Source organism: Lupinus angustifolius, chromosome LG15, assembly GCF_001865875.1.
Source record: "Lupinus angustifolius cultivar Tanjil chromosome LG15, LupAngTanjil_v1.0, whole genome shotgun sequence".
NCBI lineage: Eukaryota > Viridiplantae > Streptophyta > Magnoliopsida > Fabales > Fabaceae > Lupinus > Lupinus angustifolius.
In genome coordinates this window covers 15,973,609-15,993,355 of record NC_032023.1, presented here as the reverse complement: position 1 = coordinate 15,993,355, position 19,747 = coordinate 15,973,609, and the positions used below count along the sequence as shown (strand labels likewise).

General features: G+C 36.3%; 2 protein-coding genes across 2 annotated transcripts; one reads left to right on the top strand and one right to left on the bottom strand.

Annotated features, from left to right (window-relative positions):
- Positions 579–5,614, top strand: LOC109328729 (mitochondrial carrier protein MTM1-like). Its single transcript, XM_019562323.1, has 10 exons — positions 579–1,137; positions 1,502–1,591; positions 1,669–1,797; positions 1,950–2,009; positions 2,110–2,280; positions 3,737–3,839; positions 4,389–4,480; positions 4,573–4,725; positions 4,921–4,979; positions 5,231–5,614. Exons 1-10 carry the CDS (start codon positions 880–882, stop codon positions 5,361–5,363), a joined length of 1,248 nt encoding a protein of 415 aa, XP_019417868.1. The 5' UTR covers positions 579–879; the 3' UTR covers positions 5,364–5,614.
- Positions 15,706–19,428, bottom strand: LOC109327283. Its single transcript, XM_019560356.1, has 3 exons — positions 19,351–19,428; positions 16,632–18,536; positions 15,706–15,918 (listed from the first exon to the last, which is right to left on the bottom strand). Exons 2-3 carry the CDS (start codon positions 18,446–18,448, stop codon positions 15,738–15,740), a joined length of 1,998 nt encoding a protein of 665 aa, XP_019415901.1. The 5' UTR covers positions 18,449–18,536; positions 19,351–19,428; the 3' UTR covers positions 15,706–15,737.

The following is a 19,747-nucleotide window of genomic DNA, read 5'->3' as shown; positions in this document are numbered from 1 at the left end:
ATTCTACTTAAAGTAATTGAAAATATGAAGTCATATGTGGACAGATTTCCTAAATACATTTTGGAAACATATCCAAATCTTCTCAAAAAAAAATTATTCACAACATTGGTAACTAAAGAAGGTAAATAATTTAAATTCATAAAAGAAAGTAAATGAGGGCTCTTCATAATAAATATCTTCTCTATATACCCAACCCAAGCAAAATAAAATGGAATAGAATAAAATAAGCTAAATGATGAAAATTTCATAAAAGAAGCTAAATGAGGGATCTTCAAATATGTCACTGCATAAATATTCAATCCACAAAATAAATAGAAGATTAGATTTTATTTAAAAAACATTACGATAGAGAGTTCCAGAAACTGAACTATATATTCCAAAAAAAAACACTTAATTTTTTAAGCCTGGATTTGTGTGGAATAAAGAAAAAGGGTTTAGTGTCAAATTAAACCTTAATCTCACTAGCAAACCCTAATTAGTTCTGCTTTCACTGTTAAATTCACTCAGCGGAGGTAGTTTCTCCCACACTTCCCAATTTCATTGCATTATTATTACAATTACCGTTTTCAACAAAAACGTTTTCTAGGGTTTTAAGTTTCAACTGTCGAAAACGACGTTCCCCATTTTAGTGATTTTCATCAAACAAACGTGGCGCTCATCACATAAGCGCTTACGTACATGCGATTTTCCTCTCGTTTCTCCATTTTATTCGGCACACTAAACTACTTCTTACACACAAAAAATCAATTTTCTATTTTTCTCTATTTTATAGTTTTTAAAATTGATTTTAAAACAAGTTATTTATAATTTAATTAAGTAAAAATAGGATAATAAATTGAGTTTTCCTTGGTCGTCGTTTTACAATTTGTTTGGACAGAAATGGTGGAATCAGAGCGAATCCAAAATCCTTGGATGGCTTTAGAACAGAGTGCAGTTCCAGCCGTTGAAATGAACGGACAAGATTTATCCTTATTCGAATCCCTGGATGCCCAAGGGTGTATTTGTTCTCCTCCGCCGCAGTCACCGGAGTCTTCCGGTGCTGGTGATTATAAATTGGGATTTGTCGAACGAAGTTTCTCTGCTGCCGGCGCGGCCGTCCTTTCCGCTATCATTGTCAATCCTCTTGATGTTGCCAAGGTAAAACACACCGCCCTTGTTTTTTTATGACTAATTGTGTAATTGTTGGCTGAGAAAGTGAGAGAACTGAAGGAAGGTCAAATTTTGATTTTGTTTTTTAATATTTTTAGAGGAAGATTATCTGTATAGGTTTATGGTGTTATTCGATCCATGTAGTATACTCCAAGATTAAGGCTTGATTGTTGTTGCAGAGGAAAGTTATATTTTTATAGTTTTTGCCAATCTTTACCGTTGGCAATGGTTTTCAATGATATTGATGAACTTGTACTTCAATAGTGAACTTTTTTTGGGTCTAAAAGTCTTTTTTTGGATTAGTTTTTGTTTATGTTGTGGTATATTCTAATTTGTCATCTCTATTTTTCAGACAAGGTTGCAGGCGCAGGCTGCAGGGGTTTCTTATTCTCATCCGCTCAGTAATATGACTAGTCGGATGGCTTATTTTGGGCCAACTATGGTATATCTTGAACTGTTTCCTGTTAAAACCTTTTCAAAGAATCATTTTCTCATTGACCTTTCGATGTTGTTTCTCAGATGTTTGCTGATTTAAGATGTTCTCCATCATGTGCCCGTGCTGGAATAGAAGGCACAGTATCAATTTGTCCTCCCGAATGTTTTCGGTACAAAGGAACACTGGATGTCCTCTACAAAATTATACATCAGGTTGGTGGTCTAATCTTGTAGATATTGATCGAAAGTGGAATCCATGTAAACGTTTTTAGATACTCAGTCCATCTGAGCTTGAAGCAGTCACTTACATTTATTTCTTTAACAGTTACACTTATAATAATTAATGTGTGTTATTGCATTTGCAGGAAGGATTTGCTAGACTATGGAGAGGCACAAATGCAGGCTTGGCACTTGCAATACCAACTGTAGGTTCACAAGTCAATCAACGATGATTCATTAAGTATTCAAAAGTATATAATAAGGGCACTGGAATGGACTGACCTATTTTTTACATGCTTATATCAGGTAGGAATTTACCTTCCTTGCTATGACATATTCCGCATCTGGTTGGAGGAATTCACATCCAAAAGTGCTCCAAGTACAACCGCATATGTGCCTCTAGTGGCTGGTTCATTGGCACGCTCACTAGCTTGTGCAACTTGTTATCCTATTGAACTTGCCAGAACTCGCATGCAGGTATTTGTGATAATCATCCATATTATTTACTTAAATTGCTGGATCATAGCATAGGAATCAAATGTTTGAAAGGTGTAACTTTTGGAGTTTGTATTCATGAAGTGCAGTGTTATTGCTCCTTTCTTTTTTGTATCCATGTGTTTAAGTGAGCAAGATAACTTTACTAGCAGTCTTTCTCTCTGTCAGTTTAGTTCAAGTACAATTTTTACCTTACTGATTGCTTTTGTCGCTTCATGAGTGAATGCTTTGTTTGTCTCTTAGTTCACCAATACATTACCTTGTTTGTCCATTACTCCATTAGGGGTGGGTTCCGCTTTTACTGTAATGCATCTCCATTTTGGAAATGTTGCTCGTTGATATTCTGGTTGTTTCCCAGTGTTAGGCCCAATAAGGCCAGGCTCTGAACAGTTAGGTTTGTGAGGTTGATTTAGATAGGCAAGCTAGATTTTGGTAGTATAACTAGTGAGGCTGGTTGTTAGATAGTTAAGGTTGATAGTTAAATAAAGGAAACTGTGTATGAAGCAGGCATTCATTGATTTTGTTACATGAATAGAGCTTATGCTCAATTGTATGGGGCAACCCTTGTAATGATATTCTCACTTTGCATTCTGTTACGAAAATAACTTAGTTCCATTTCTATCTCTCTTTTCTGTAATTCTTGCTTGTCTAACAGTATCTGGATTCATAAACAAGGAGGCTGGAAATTGAAATTCTGCCAACTTAGTTCATTTTTTGAACTAATGCCCCTATTCTGTGGTCAATCAAATTGATGTCTCACAGCACTAGATAAATCTTTCAACCTTGAACACAAGGTTGCTCTCCAGGAGGAAGGATAGCAATTACTGTTCCACATCCTGTGCCAGTGTCTCTGTTTCGTTAAGAAATTATTGATTTATTAGATATCTAGATCAAAGAATTTTATTACTTTCTTTATCAATTAGAGAGTGATATAGGAGTGGCCATGGCGTGGGACAACAAATGTTATCCCTCAGGAGGAAGTTATTGTTAGGCCCAATAAGGTCAAAATCTTCGTAGCTCGAATAGTGTGGGTTGAGTTAGTTAGGCAAGTTAGATTAGCACTGGTTGAGTTAATTAGGCAAGTTAAATTAACACTGGTTGAGTTAATTAGGCAAGTTAGATTAGCACTGGTTGAGTTAGTTAGGATTAGTAGTTAACTAAAGGAAACTGCATAGGAAGAAGGCATCCATTGATTTTGTTAGTGAAACAGAGCCTATGTTCAGTTGTTTAAGGGGGCAACCCTTGTAAGGTGATTCTGTTTCTAAGTTTTGTTAAGCAATAACTTACTTTCTCTCTTCTTCTCTCTGCAATTCTTGCTCATCTCCTAGTATCCCGACATCCAATTGTATTTCTTACTTCACTTCACTTAACAATCTTTGTGGTTTCTTATTCTTTTTTGAGAAATTCCTGGGTCCTCATTTATTCAGTTCTTTTGTAGGCATTTAAAGAGACTCAAATTAGTAAAAAGCCTCCTGGAGTGGTTCAGACTCTACTTGGTGTTGTCTCACAAGTCAAGAACACAAATAGTCCACAGAACAGCTGTAAGTGTATAGTTTTTTGTGTAGATTTGAACATATGATAGCCATAATATATATAAATTGTAAGGCCTCTGCTTGTTTCAGTGTTTACTGCAACAGATACTTGTAAATTTGTTGAGTTTGCTTCTGTTAACTTTTATGTTTCATTATTTGTTGAGTTGGCTTCCGTTAACTTGTATGTTTCAATAATTTTTTTAAACCATTTATACAAGCACATGGTTGGTGGAGTTTTTACTGCAAGCATGTGTCATGTGGTTTATACAAGCACACGTTAGCTAACTGAATATATGGATTTAACTTGCTGGTAAACTGGTAATTAAGTCTAATTCTTAGGAATAGGTATTCAAGCTGCAAGTATTTGCTATACGTTAAGGCAGGTTGGGTGATAGAGTTATTTTTACATTTCTCATGTCTATAATCAATTGTGGCACATTCTAGGCTGCAATGATTTTTGATATATCAGTGAAGTGCTATTTAAATATAAACTAAATAGATAACAAAGGTATTGGCACTGCCATGTAATTGTTGTTAAACTACTCCATTTCATTACAGTACAAGGTTATCGTGCCCTGTGGACTGGCATGGGATCTCAACTTGCCCGGGATGTACCCTTCTCTGCGATTTGTTGGTCAACACTCGAACCAGTGCGTTTCATCCCTAAATCCTTCGACATTGGAAGTTGTTCCTCTAACAATCTTCTCTATTTTCATATGCTAAATTACTCATGTTTTTGCAGACTAGAAGAGAACTTCGTAGACTGGTTGGAGGTGATGATGCCAATGCATTGGGTGTTCTTGGGGCAAATTTTTCTGCTGGTTTTGTTGCTGGAACTTTAGCAGCCGGAGCTACATGTCCGCTAGATGTTGCAAAAACTCGACGACAAATAGAGGTTTGCCTCCTTATTTTTTATGTTTCTAAAATTACCCCTGAAATTTTCTTTTACTCGAAGTTGAGGGGTTTTACAGAAGATTTTCCTCCTATGTTCCTTTTTTTATTTTGAAAATAGTGGGTGTTAACTCAAACTTATTTTTTATGTATTTGCGTATTTGATCTTACTTTTCTCCCCCGAAAATTCTTTTTGCAGAGGGATCCCGTGAAGGCATTGAGAATGACTACAAGAAAGACACTGATGGAGATTTGGAGGTATAGCACACATAAATTAGGATTCAAAATTGTTTTACACTTGATTTTGTCCATGACCATGATAGTAAAATCTAAAGGCCACTACCCTATCAGTCTAATTTCATTTTTTCCTCTTTGATCTGCCCTAGTGAATGTTGAGTTTTTTTCTTCCTCTGCCTCTTCTACTAGCTTGTCCTTAGTCAAATATTGTTTGGATTTACAACCATGTTAATATTTACTGATAATTGACATGCTTTGTGCTATTTTTTCAGAGATGGAGGCATGAAAGGACTTTTTACCGGGTTTGGTCCACGAGTTGGTAGGGCAGGGCCTTCTGTTGGAATTGTGGTTTCGTTTTATGAAGTTGTAAAGTATGTTCTTAATCATCAGTACTCAACGTCCTGATTCTTATTCTGCATGCTTTTTTTTGCCGCTGAAGCGGTTTTGTTGAAAATTTCTCCATGTTGCATAACAAGTTTTTAATGAAGGGAAGTCATACAAACTCGTTTTTGAGGTTTTCTTGTAATTCTGTTGCCTTTGGCCTGCAGAAACTGTTGCGATTGGGATTTTGTTTTCCCATGAAAGCAAATTTTGAATAATGTTAGATTATGTATTTTGGACATGCTATAGTGATTGTACAAACCAGAAATTTAGCACAAAATAAAACTTTATACACTGGAAATGTCACATTGCTTTTGTATATTTTTCTGCTGCTACAAATGGAAGAAATAGTATAGGATTGTGCTACAAAATTGAAGAAAATATCATGTATTTATTTATCATGTCCAATTCTCCAGGAATATCTTCATATAAAGAAGGAACCCGGGCGAGAATTGTAATTTTTGCTGAAATGATTACAAAACTTTGTGATGTTTTTTTATATTATTATTTTTAACTGATTTTTTGTATAATTAATTTAGAGGTAAAATGCAATACTGTTTGTAAATATAATGGGAAAAAATTTATCATTTAGAAATAAGAACAAATTTAATCCTAACCGTCATTGGGGAATTCTTGGATGTATAATGTACTCAGATATTTACAGCAATGCATTTGCAATGAAATTTCTGCATAATTGTTGTTACCATTTACTCATCATGCATTTTGCTACGCTAAATACGCAGGTTTAGGGCAGAGCAAAGTAAAAGTAGAGGTATTGGGTAAAACAATGAAAAGCAATTGGGTTCATAAGGAATTGCAATATTTCATTATTAATTCAGATAATCTGAAAATGCTCGACCAATGAGGTGATTTACCTGAGATCTACATAAGCTGCGCCAAATATCACCTTGTTGGAAAGAAGAAAACACTTGTTCAAAAATGAAGTGGAAAAAACGCAGAAGCTAATATGCAGCATTTAAACGTTCATATTATCATTGTACCAAACACGTAGTAAAGTGTCCCTTTTCCCTCTCAATGTGTTAGGAAGTTTATGATTAACGGAGAATTGAAAAGGCCAAACTAATGCAATTTACTAAATATTCATCTTCATTGATTCCCTTTTATGTTAATTCAGTACATCTATACTACTTATAAAGGGAAAACTCAAAATAACCACTCATCATGGTGTAATTTGAGGTTCTCCCTATTTTGCCCTCACTATTTTTTAATTTTACCAAAAAAACTATATATAACCTAATGTTCATCTCCACCCAATGTATATTTATATTAATTGATTAATTATTTCTTATTTCTTACATTATTAGTTTTTTAATATAGAATATGAATATTAAAAAATTGAACATTACACATATCGAATAAATTCAACTATAGATGACAAATATTTAACACAAAATATTATATTGTCATTTATGACACACAAACTACATATTATAAATGTATGAAAACGGGTTGACAGGCACGACAGTGTCTGTCAACACACAAATATATATAAACCAAAACTTAAAATAACCATCACTATGATTCTATTTTCCTATTTCTGAAGTAAAACCAAATAATCCTAATTAACTATAATTAATACATCTCACTTGAAGATGAATATTATAATAAATACAAAAATTATAACATGAAGTACATCCAATAAAAAACATTCTAATTCTCTAAATTTATATTATATATAAAGCCAAAACTTGAAATAACTATCACCTATCCTATTTTATCCTTAATGTTTTTTTATTTCTAAGGTAAAATCATATAATCTTAGATAACTATAATTAATACATCTCACTCACTCTAAGTTGGATATTATAATGAATACAAAAATTATAACATGAAGTACATCCGATAAAAAACATTCCAATTCTCTAAAATAAAAAATACAAATTTAATACTTAATATCATAAAATAAAAATGTGTGCGTCGACACGCTAGTATTATATAATGGAAAGAGGAAATAAGCAAATGATCTCAACCATATATGTGGGTAGATCTTACAAAAGGTAGTTGGTTAAAACATACAAGTGAGATATTAAATCATCACTCCATAACAAAGTCCTTGTGCCAGCTTGGTGGGATTCTTGTACGTGTGGGCCTATTTCAAATTACTGGGCCCCTATCATTGCCTATCTCTTCCAGATAAACCTTGTCCTCAAGGTTTGGATGGGTGGTTGTAGTATGGGCTTGGTTTAGTCCAACCGGTGATGATTGTGCCCTTGGAGAGATTTGGAGAGGTGTTGGGCGGGAAAATTTTTGAGGGAGATTTTCCATGTCTGCAACCTCGACATGTGGTACTGCTAGATGTGTATCCAATGGTGATGAACGAACCACCCCATGTGAAGTGTCCTTGGTAGAATAAGTCTGGGGGCCATGTAACCAATTGATGAGCATAAATCTAAGGGTGGAGAATTCATTTTTTTTAATTCCGCTTTTCATCTCACGTTGCAGAATGTATAGCAGACTGGGACACTGACTTTGCATTCCCCAATGACAAAGACTCCAACGGTGGAATTGGTGAGTCGTTGGATGTGAGATTGTTTTCAACTTTTGTATCCAATGGTGCATCTTGAAGCATCTCCTGGTGTGAAGGTAAAAAGGCTTTAGGAGAGTTAAATGAAACATAAGGAGTTTGCTCACTCCCTCTCTCCTCTCTGAAAAATTCATTATTTTCTTAAAGGGATTGCAACCTGTCAATAACTCTTCCTTCGTTGTTAGTGGTTCTTCCACACGATGAATCCACCCTTGTAGTCTCTCTTTTTTTTTCTCGCACCTTCCCACCTTGTTCACCGTCGGCTCTACTTTCAGTGGAGTCTGGGATCGGCACGAGTTGAGTCATTGGGTCGCCGTAAAACATGCGTAGAAGAGACACATGGAAGATTGGATGAATCCGAGTCGTCGGTGGTAAAGCTAATTCGTATGCTACTGGACCGAGGCACGAGTTATCTGGTACGGTCCATAGAACCATGGAGAAAGCTTTGGGCACGTCCGCGAACCACCGTCACTTGGTGATAAGGATGCAGCTTCAACAATACCCAATCGTATATGTTAAAGGTAACATCTTGTCTTCCCGTTTGAGATTGTGCGATCATCCTTTGTTGTGCTCGTAATAGATTATGTTTTAATGTGGATAGTAACATAGATCTATTTTTTAGGAGATCCTGAGCTGGGGAAGTGTAACTCTGTTAAAATCTCCTGGCGCAGGTTCGGCAGATTCGGTATGTAGATTCTAGCCCCATAGAAAAGTATTCCATTTGAATAATGAAATTTTTGTTGCATTTTTGGGTCTGTCTCACTCTTAGTAACAAACTGTTTGCTTGTTGAGGTCTGATAATAGGCCTGTAATGTGTCTAGAAATGTCGGAATCGGGGAAGACAGAGATGTAAGGACAGCCTCATCCTCAAGGCGTCGAGATAGTGCATCTGCCACCCTATTTGAGGTATTGGTTCTATACTTGATTTCATATTGAAAACCAATAAGCTTAGTGGCCCATTTTTGCTGTTCTGGTGTGTGTAACCCTTGGGTCATGAGATGTTTAAGACTCCGTTGATCTGTTAAAATCTGAAATTTACGCCCAATCAAGTACTATCGCCATTTTTTTACGGCTTCTGTCACAGCAAACATTTCGCGGACATAGGCCGACGCCAGTTGCATGCGAGGGACCATTTTTTGCTGAAGAAGGCGATAGGATGACCAGATTGTGAAAGGATAGCCCCAATAGCCACCGTCGACGCATCTGTTTCTACTTGGAAAGTAGCCAAGAAGTTCGGAAGATGTAGGACAAGGGTTTTAGTCATTGCTTGTTTTAAATTTGTAAAGGCCAACTGAGCCTCTAAAGTCCATGTAAACTTATTATGTTTAAGCAAATCGGTGAGTGAGGCGTAGTGCTTAACAAATTTTCTATAGAAGCCAGTGAGCCCTAAAAACCCTCTGAGTGTCGTGGGTGAACGAGGTTGTGGCCAATCCACCATAACCTGGATTTTATCCGGATCAGGTTGCATGCCTGCTGCAGAGATAATATGCCCCAAATAACTAACCGATTCAACCCCAAATTGACACTTTGATAACTTGGCGTAAAACTAGTTAGAGTCTAATAAGTTCAACATAGGACGCAAATGAATCAAATGATCAGCTAAAACGTGTGTTATAAACAAGAATATCATCAAAGAAAATCAGTACAAACTGACGCAAGTGTGGCCTGAGCAGATCGTTCATGGCCGCCTGAAATGTAGATGGGGCATTGGTTAGACCGAAAGACATGACCAGAAATTCATAGTGCCCAGTACGGAAAGCCGTTTTGTGTGTATCTGCCGGATTGACCCAAATCTAGTGGTACCCGGAGAGCAGATCTATTTTTGAAAAGATCGTTGCGCCCCCCAACTCATCAAGTAATTCATCTATAGTTGGTATGGGAAAGCGGTCAGGTATAGTGTTGGCATTTAATACTCTATAATCAACACAGAATCGCCATTTGCCATCTTTTTTTCGTACCAACAACACTGGGGAAGAGAAAGGGCTAGTACTAGGGACAACAACACCAACTTTAAGCATGTCATGTAACATAGTAGTCATAATGTCTTTTTGAGAGTGAGGATAACAGTAAGGTCTAGTATTGACAGGGGCAACAGAGGGAAATAATGGAATATGATGGTCGTAAGGACGGGAAGGGGGTAATGTTGTAGGGGTATGGAAGACAGAGGAGTATGTATCTAGGATAGATTGAATGTGAGGGTATGGTGTAGACTGGATGGTTATGGGAGGAGATGGTGTTGGGTTATGAATGGGTAGGATAGTGATGGCATGGAAGGTAGAAATACTGTTAGTATGGACTAGGCGAGAAAGTTGGTGAAATGTAGAAGGTTGTAGTGTATATTAATTGTCCCTAGTTAATTTGATAGTTGCCTCACCCATCGAAAATTGCATTGAAGGAACAACAAAATCGGAAATAATTGGCCCGAGAGTGCGAAGCCACTCAATGCCTAATACCACATCTGCCCCTTTGATTGGAAGGGGGTAGAAGGGAATAATGAATTCCTGACCTTGGAGTGTAATTGGAGTCTGGTCACATAAGCCACTACAAAAAATGTGGGCGCCATTTCCGACCATTACTGGAAACTGAGGAGTGGGGGTGATAGATAAATTGAGATAATTGGCCAACCGGGGTTGTAAGATATTATGGGAGCTTCCTGTGTCAACTAACACCGTAACTAGATGACCATAAATGGACCCTGCAAATTTGAGCGTTTTAGGAGATAGTTGTCCCCCTAGGGCCTGATCGGAAATGTGAAAATATAAGAGATCATCGAGCAATGCCTCTGTATCAGGTGTATCTGGATCTGTGGGCATGGGGTCATGATTGTGCAGATCTTCCTCTGGAGAGGATGATGAAAACTCTTCCAGCATTAGTAGAAATTTCTTAGGCTGACATCTATGCCCCGGATGAAACTTTTCATCACAATTATAACACAAACCTTGGGCTCGACGGTTCTGCATTTAGGCCACGGTCAAACGACAGATTGGCAGTGGGGTACCATGGGGAGTGACTAAGGACGACGTCGGAGTTGGGGAGGCCGATTTGAGTTGAAAAGGAGGTTGTGGGCCATAGGTTTTACGGTTTGACTGAAAACCCATCCGATTAGAGTCACGGATCTTAGCTTCGATGAGCTTAGCGAGACCCAGTGCCTCAGAAATGGAACGAGGTCGAAGGTTTGCTAGCTCACGTTTGATCTCCGGTAATAATCCAGAAAGAAAACAGTTGAGAATAATTTCCGGAGACAAATCCCAAATTATGTTGCACAGTTTTTCAAATTGTTTTTTATATTCGGCCACTGATCCTTGTTGGCGGAGTTTAAACAATTCTGCCAGATTATTGGTATATGCAGAAGGACCAAAACGGTTTTCCAGATCTTGTGTGAAAGAATGTCAATCAGTGAGTTGGGAATTATGGAACATCCACTTAAACCAGCTCAAAGCCTCTCCTTGCATATAGAAGGCTATCATAGGTAGTCGCTGGTCCGGCGGAACAAGATACAGTTGAAAAAATTGCTCCACCTGAAAAATCCAGTCGAGTGGTTCAGATCCATCAAAAGGCATAAGGTGAAGTTTGGGTGGTCTGGGTTGTGTGTTTGAGGTTGGATGAGGTGTGGGGTAGGAAGAGGGGGAGGCCGAATGGGTTGGGATCTGGAAGGAATGTTGTACGTGAGGTGGTTGAGGGTGTAGAAAGGGAGACGATGGGTTTGGGATGGACTGTCCGTGAGGGGGAGGTGAGTGTGGGATAGGGTCGTGTTGGGTAACGTTAGAAGAAGTAGGATGAAGAGGAGAAACCAGTGGTGGTTCAGGAGGGAAAGATGGGACAAACCTTATTTCTCTAAGTTTGTCTGTAATATTATGTAGAACTGTAGTGATGGCAGCATGTGTAGCATCCTGCTGTTCTTGGTTTTCTTTCAACTTTTCCAAGAGCAACTAGGTAGCAGACTCCTCGGGATCTTTCTGAACCGTTTTGGGAGGCATTAGAGAAGAAATGAAAGCACTAGAATGTTATGAAGTTTATGATTAATGGAGAATTGAAAAGGCTAAACTAATGCAATTTACTGAATATTCATCTTCATTGATTCCCTTTCTGTTAGTTCAGTACATATTACATAATGGAAAGAGGAAATAAGCAAATGATCTCAACCATACATATGGTTAGATCTTACAAAAGGTAGTTGGTTAAAACAGAAAAGTGAGATATTAAAACATCACTGCATAATAAAGTCCTTATGCCAGCTTGGTGGGGCTCTTGTACATGTGAGCCTGTTTCCAATTACTGGCCCCCTATCACAATGTAAACACTTCTACTTCAATTTCATTTAGAATAAATTATCTTTCGCTCTTCTCAAGTAGGATGATAGAATATTTCACCTTATTTTTCCCAGTGCACTTTTTCTTAGTTGAGACTTGGTTGGATTATACTTTATCACATCATATCCCAGTAATAACACTCAATCAGTATATGTTGTTCAAGATACAAATTCTAATTTTCTCTTCTACTGCTCCAATTTGATAAAAGAAATAGATAAGATACATCAAACATAAAATGTTACAAGAATCAAAACCAATAACAACGATAAAGAATGGATCATGGTATTTGGTGTTGGCAGTTGAGTCTGTGACATTGGACTCATAGGGATCATGGTAAGTGATAACATATTAGCTTTATGCAATGGCAAATTATGTAATTTTATTAATCAACTTAGGTGAAGTACCATTTTTCAGGAAAAACTGAATGAATTGGTTATATCATGAAACATGGACCAGAATTGATGTTATTAACATTTTTATTTACAAATATCCTTTCCATCCCATCTTCATGCTATTTTTAGAAATCTCCCTTCCATTCCAAGTGACGACTTTTTCAACATGTGGGTTACAATCTTTGATTCTAGTTGTAGCTGAACTTCCTTGAATCCCAGAATGGTCGTTTAATTCACCCATCAGATAAGAAATTTTGACTTCCACTACCAAAATGACTTCTCTAATAATTTGTCAAAAGTTAACCTTAGGTGGACGCAACTTTACATGTAAACATGGTTATTATCTTACGTCCTATCCATAATTTATTCTTCCCATTTTGTATGTGAACTCGTGATCAAGTAATTCAGAAAAACAAAATTGACCGTTAATGATGTTTGTTTTAAAATTACATAAGTCACCGTCATATTTTTTGTAACTAACTGTAACCTAGTAAGAACAATTATGATATCCCAATCCCAGAAAAACTACTATAAAACTTGCTCAAGTGTAAGTATCAGTAAAACATTGGTCTAATGGTATCAAAAGTTTGATTTATAGTAGGGAATAAACATTTTTTTTTAAAAGCCTGCTAATTTTGTTAATATAAGTTTTATCAAATGTGATTATTAATGGGCTCTTTTCGGTTTTGGAAAATATATGATTTTTACTGAAGAGAATTGGTGTGAGTCTATATTGAAAGGGCATTGATAATTGATTTACATTATAAAATCTACTTGTCTAATTTGTTAAAATATTTTGTTTCTTCCACCAATAGGTTACTTCAACTTTCATATTTTTATCTTCTCGTCACAGTAACAATGTATCTCGTGGAGTTCTCATTTATCATTATTATTTATTTTTTCTAATTTTTTTTGCATGAATTAGAAAAACAAAGCACGATAAATAGAACAACTAATAAAGCCAGAATGATAGTATTATTGGACATCGAAGAGTGAAGTTAAAAGATAGTTGTCCAATTAAAACATCTTCCTCAATATATTTTTTACATGAATTCCTCTCCCTATCTTGCAAAGACTCTTTAGCACCCCAAATCAATTTACATGTGAATGAGGAAGATTCCTATAATAGGGGCTTAGTGGATAATATAGGTAAGCACCAAAGCAAGCAGCATTAGAACACATGCAATGGCTTGGTCAAGTGTGGTGCCTGCAAATTTCAAACAACATTTTATTACCAAATATTCACTTGCCATTGCCACCCTCCAATATAGAAAGACATAATATGGATGCATAACAAATTTGTAATCAATTTTTAATGTTTGCCCATGATCCTTCATCATTGTTGCAGTGTTTTAATAATCATAACATATAAATTTTTATTTTGCTTAAGAGAGCCTAGATCTGCTATCTTAAGAAGGAAATTAAATGGAAGTATCATATTTGATATCTCTTAATTGCATGTTTTCCGTTCATAATGGTCTAATTTATGTTCAAATGAATGTATTTTCTTGACATGTGAATCTGTGATCAGATAAATACAAGGGTTATAAACTAAATTTTACAAACCGTGACTGGACCTATTAATAAAATCTTCCTTAATTTCTCTCATTAACATGAGTATGTAACAAGAGAAATAACAGGATCCATCCTCTCTTTCCAGTTTCACCAAAATGCAGCTCATTGAAACATTACTTCTAATTCTATGTGCTATAACATCTCTTAGTATTATATAAAACATAACAAAATGTACCTTGCTACAACATTTACATTTCTCAATATAATAAGAGAGAAAAAATACATGCACATGCATTGAGAGAATGAGTTTTATATATTGTCAATTTGTCATTGCATCATTCACCATTCATATTTTATTATCATTGAATCTTAAAAAAAGTAATACAAATGAATAATAAATGATGTAACGATTGTGGATAAATCTTAGACTGACAATGCATAGATATTACACACTCTATGAAGGAAGAACATGAATGAATGTGAATGATATAGCTAAAAAGTGAAATGAAATGAAAGAAGAGAAGAATTACCATCACTTGTGGGAGCAGGAGCAGGGGATTGTGAAGAAGCCACTGATATAAGGGCTGCATAAATGAGGCCAAGGAAGGCAACCACCCTTAATGAAGCACATGAAACAGCCATGTTTCTCTTAATATTCTTTTCTTTCTTCTTTTCTTTTCCTTTTCTCTCTCTCTCCCTCCTCTCTCTCTCTCTGTTCAAAGTTTAAGAGAGAAAGGAAAGGAGAGAGAAATCTATATAACAGAATTAAATCTTGTAGGAGAAAGATATGAGGGTGGTGAACATGAAGAGCCATATGTAGTTCCTTTTATAATGATAATGATAATGCATGCCTTCAATCATAGTAAGAGCCACCCAAGTTTAGATGTACAAAATGAAAGGTGGGCCCGCATGTTAAGGGGGTCCCTTATACCAATGTGAGGTTTTCCTTACTTTCAGTTTATTTTTGGAATTCATTTGATGAAGTACCAATTGATTTAGTGGTCCTACATTGATTGTTTTGGTGGCTTACATTGGTTGACCTCAATCACTGAAATCCATTCAATAGTGACAAGAATTGAAATTGAACTGGTGCTGGTGGAGGAGAAGGGTTGCCAATGTTCTTTGGGGGCTCAGGCAATTGAAGAAGTGGAGGGAGCTAAAGAAAGATGAAGAGACCTAAAATGCAAAAATAAAAAATACCAAGGGCTAAATTTAAATTAACAAGAAATAACACCATTTAATATATCTTTTAATAACTGGTCATAGGACTAATAAGCACATATACAATGTACCTAGTCCAGTAGTCCTTAGTAAACAATATACATATAATTGACCATACGATAAAAACCAATATGCAGTAATACAAATTTCTTTAAGGTCTGTTTGTAAGTTGGTTTTTGGAGGGCAAAAAAAAGAAGGGAAGACTTGAGAATCATCTTACAAGTGTGTTTCTTTAGGGTCATCATAATTTTTACAAGTCTTTCTTTTCTTCTCTGCTCCAAAACCCAACTGACACAGAATCCCTATAAGTTTGCACCTTAAAAGTTACTGTGCATATCTAGAGTAACAAAAAAAACCTGCTGAAGTTTGTTTAATTTTACACATAATTCTATCTTTTAATAATACACTACCCCAGTCAAGGAAAAAACTGATCCTCCTTGTTCTTATAGATTTGATAGAGTTGCTTTGAGTAGCGATCAGCAAGTGTTCTGCACAGTTCAACTGCCTCAGGGTCATATTCTTGTAATTCCTTGACAGTCTTCTTTAAACCACCATAAGGAGCACCATCAGTAAGGAACTCAGCCAAATTACAACCCCTGTAAAAGCAAGAAAGCACAGCAAACTGATAGTGAATAGATGAGCAAGTAAAAAGTGCATATAGATTAAGGTTCAAAGAGATGGCATGATTACAAATACGGCGGTCTAGTCCACGAGGCTCCCACCTGGGGATGGGAAATGTACATAACTTTATCTTAGCAAGCAAAAATATTATTTTCAGGATTTGAACCTCAAAAGTCAACCTCAACCATACCATTGCGTTGAGATATGAACATGAGTAGAATTGATAAAATTGTAGAGCCAAAAAATGCAAAGTTAAATACAAGTATGAGGAAAGAAACTTTAACTATATATTATGAAGCCATAAAACATTTTAAATAACAATTGTTTATTTCATAGAACAAAGTGGTGCACTGGTGCCACCCATCTACACAGAACAGGTAGCAAGCACACTGCCAGCTAAGCACGTTACACGTGTACTTTATCTATTGTTTTTCATTTTCTTTCTTCTTTTTAGGAGGAAATACTTTAAAGTGAAAGAAATGAACAAATAGTAGCTAATTCAAACTGAAGATCTTGCAACATTTTTGGAATAAACTCCAGTTGCTTCACAACTAGACCAAGCAGCATTCATGTAAAGACCAGAAACAAGAAAATTTTGATTCAGAGAAGAACCATTCGGAATCATTCAAGTCAAATAAAAGCTTCATAGCCTAGTGCACGCATTATCACAACTCTCTTTTGTGCTTACCTGTCAGCATCAAGCCTATTGAATCCTCGCCCATTTCGGTGCAATGCTCCCTTACTCATCTGTTCATCTTCAGTTTGTTGTCGATAAAGAACACACACAGCCTTCATGCACAATTCAGGATCCTTCCCAAATGCGGCAAGCATGTCAGCCTCGTACTCCCACTCCACTATGTGATCTTTCTTCCTTTGAATTTGTGATAATATCTTACCATAGTCCATGTCCGCATCAGATAGATCCTGTGAACCAGAGTCCTTGTCATTATCCGGTATATCTTGGGAGTTACTATAATCAGTGTCCACAAGGTCATTGGATACATTTTCTGAACTGCTGGACGTGTCATCACAATTCGATTCATCAGAATCATCAACAACAAAATCACTCAAGTCTTTATCCTCACAGCCTGACAAATCATCTTCTGATTCAGAAGCAGCATCAACATCATCTGTTGTGATATTTTCCTGATGTTTGGCCTTGTTAGATCTACATGAAGAGATTTTTCCTTCTTGACTTTTTCTTTCAAATTTTCTCAGAGGCACTAAATGTTTCCTGCGTTTTCTGGTACTGGTGGCTTTGTCATCTGCAGAAGCAGCAGCTGTCACTGAACTATTTATCTCACATCTGACTTGATCCAGACTCACTTCCGGAATATGCATCCTCATAAGTTTAGAAAGTGGTACATCATCATCATCATCACGCTCAGACTCACTTGTGACAACATTACAAGCATGTCTCCTCTTAGGCATTGCAACCAAAGGGTCGTCGTCACCAAAATTCAAATATTCCTCATTGTTTTGGGCATAAGTGTTCCTAGAAATCTTTCCATTTATGTCACATTTGACTCGATTCGGACTTACTTCCGGAATATGTATACTCTTAAGTTTACAAAGTGGCACATTATCATTATCATCATCATCATGTTCAGACTCACTTGTGACAACATTACAAGTTCTTTTCCTCTTACATATTGGAATCAAAGGGACATCATCACCAGAATTCAAATCTTCCTCATTGTTTTGGGCATAACTGTTGCTAGACATTTTTCCATTTTCTCCAGCAAAGGACATTGAAACTGCAACATTTTCACTACCCTTCTTATGCAGCAAAGGGTGTTGGCTAATACTTGGTCCATCACTGATGGCATCTATATCAATTACACTAATAGGCGGTGTAGATGGATTCATCTTTTTGAGGGGACTATCTTCAATTTCAAATGTCAAATGTTTTCTAAATTTCCTGACAGGGCACACTTTAGAATCTAAGTTTGCTCCTTGATGCCAACAATCTTCATTATTAATCTGTTCATGGTGCTTCTTCTTTCCATTGTTTTCTTGGTAATAACTGCCACTTCCCAACCCAAACTGTAAGGCCCATGATTCGAGATTCTTGTACCTTTTTCTCCAGATCTCAACCTCACTCTCTGCCTTTTTCTTCTCACATTCCAAAACTGTGTTTTCAGTCATTAGCTGAGCAACTTCACTATCATCTGTCAAATCAATAATCCTTACTACCTCTCTCTCTTTTTCATTAGCAACTTCTTTTTTCGCCGTAAGACCTTCACTAGACACCCTTAAAACCTTCAGCTCATCTTCAACTGCAAACTTCTCTACTTCCATTACCACAAGTTTAGCCATGAGTGCTTCACAATGATCATTTTTCTTTTGAAGCTCAAATTCTAATTCAGCACATCGCACTTCAGCTTTCTTGCTTTGTTTCTCTAATTTAATACATCGATAATTTTCTGCCACGCTATTATTGCCCACAACATTGGAGTTTAACATTTCTCTATCTTCTTCCATTTTCTTTATACCGATCTCCATCAACAGTTTGACACCAAAAGTTTTGCGATACAAATTTTTTGTTTCAGTTTAGAGAACCTTTGTCATAACATTCATGCCTATAAAAACCCTACAAGGTTCATGTTTCAATAAACACAATGAAGCAATGAGAAACAACAAATCAAAATATTTTTTGTTTGTCAGAGTATCTCATATAAGTAAAGACTAAAACTCCCATGATATAGCCAAACAGTCAGACACCTACGCAGAATCCCCGATGTTTCTTCAAACACACAAATCGTGGTTCAAACCCAAGACAACATGCTCAAAGGACACAAACCCCTTTAGCTCGACCCACTACACATCAGCAAGGTGCTTCTTTCCTCTTAAGTTTTTTTGGTATAACCAGGGGTCGCCTCACCCTATAGGTAAGGAACTAATTCCTTTCCGCGGTGCGTGACTAACACTCTCAACAAGTGTCGCCCCCAAGAATGAAAGTTTTGACCTTTTGGCCACTCTAAGATCCAGTAGAGCCTTATACCAGTAGACCAATGTCTTGTTGGTCTTTACTCTTTGGTTTTAAACTATATATTATGTTCCTTTTCTTGAGGGAAAAGAAGTTTCTTTTTCCCTTGTTCCATTTTTTCCGGCATCTTTCATATTCTAATAACATCTAGGCATAAATTTAGAACATTTCTGAATCAGTGTGAAACAATAAGAAGGACCGGACTGAGTAATATAAGTGCAAACACAAACATAAACCAATGCATAGGGTTCCAACTCCACTATTTCCGTTCTAATGTCACTTTTATCTTCACAAATTATACATGAATTTTTAAACAACGTTAGTACAAAACAATAAAGTTTCACTTTCCCCTTTGGGTTTAATATCCTATGCCAGAGAACATAATGGTAAAAATAAAACATAAATGAAGGGAACTTACATTAGAGAGTGGATATAATTTGACGAAAATATAAGAAATTGGAGAGTGGATGAACGGGAATGTATGTTGGGAATTGCCTCCTATTTTCTACAGCGCCAAGCAGAGTGAAAATGAAGATATCAGCAAATTCTAACTGCTGCACTGAACCTTATATCTGGGATATAAACTTATTTTGCACTTTTTTAATTTACAGTTTTATATACATATTTTTAGTATAATTTACCAATAAGCATGTGTAATAACTGTGTCACACCATTTATTCTCATTGAAAAACAATATTACAAACATCTTTTATTAATAGAGTAAATTAGGCTCACATAGTTTTACTGAAATTATTACATCTATCAATCTTATCTTTTTTACCCCAACAAAAAAAACTCTTATTATTTATATATAT

Bases quoted from the DNA above. Each gene is read 5' to 3' on its own strand.
- LOC109327283 (XM_019560356.1), bottom strand. From the start codon at position 18,448: ATGGAGATCGGTATAAAGAAAATGGAAGAAGATAGAGAAATGTTAAAC. The intron at 15,919-16,631 runs GTAAGCACAAAA...TTGCTTTTACAG, and splicing joins AATAGGCTTGATGCTGACAG to GGGTTGTAATTTGGCTGAGT.
- LOC109328729 (XM_019562323.1), top strand. From the start codon at position 880: ATGGTGGAATCAGAGCGAATCCAAAATCCTTGGATGGCTTTAGAACAG. The intron at 2,281-3,736 runs GTATTTGTGATA...GTTCTTTTGTAG, and splicing joins TTGCCAGAACTCGCATGCAG to GCATTTAAAGAGACTCAAAT. The intron at 4,980-5,230 runs GTATAGCACACA...CTATTTTTTCAG, and splicing joins ACACTGATGGAGATTTGGAG to AGATGGAGGCATGAAAGGAC.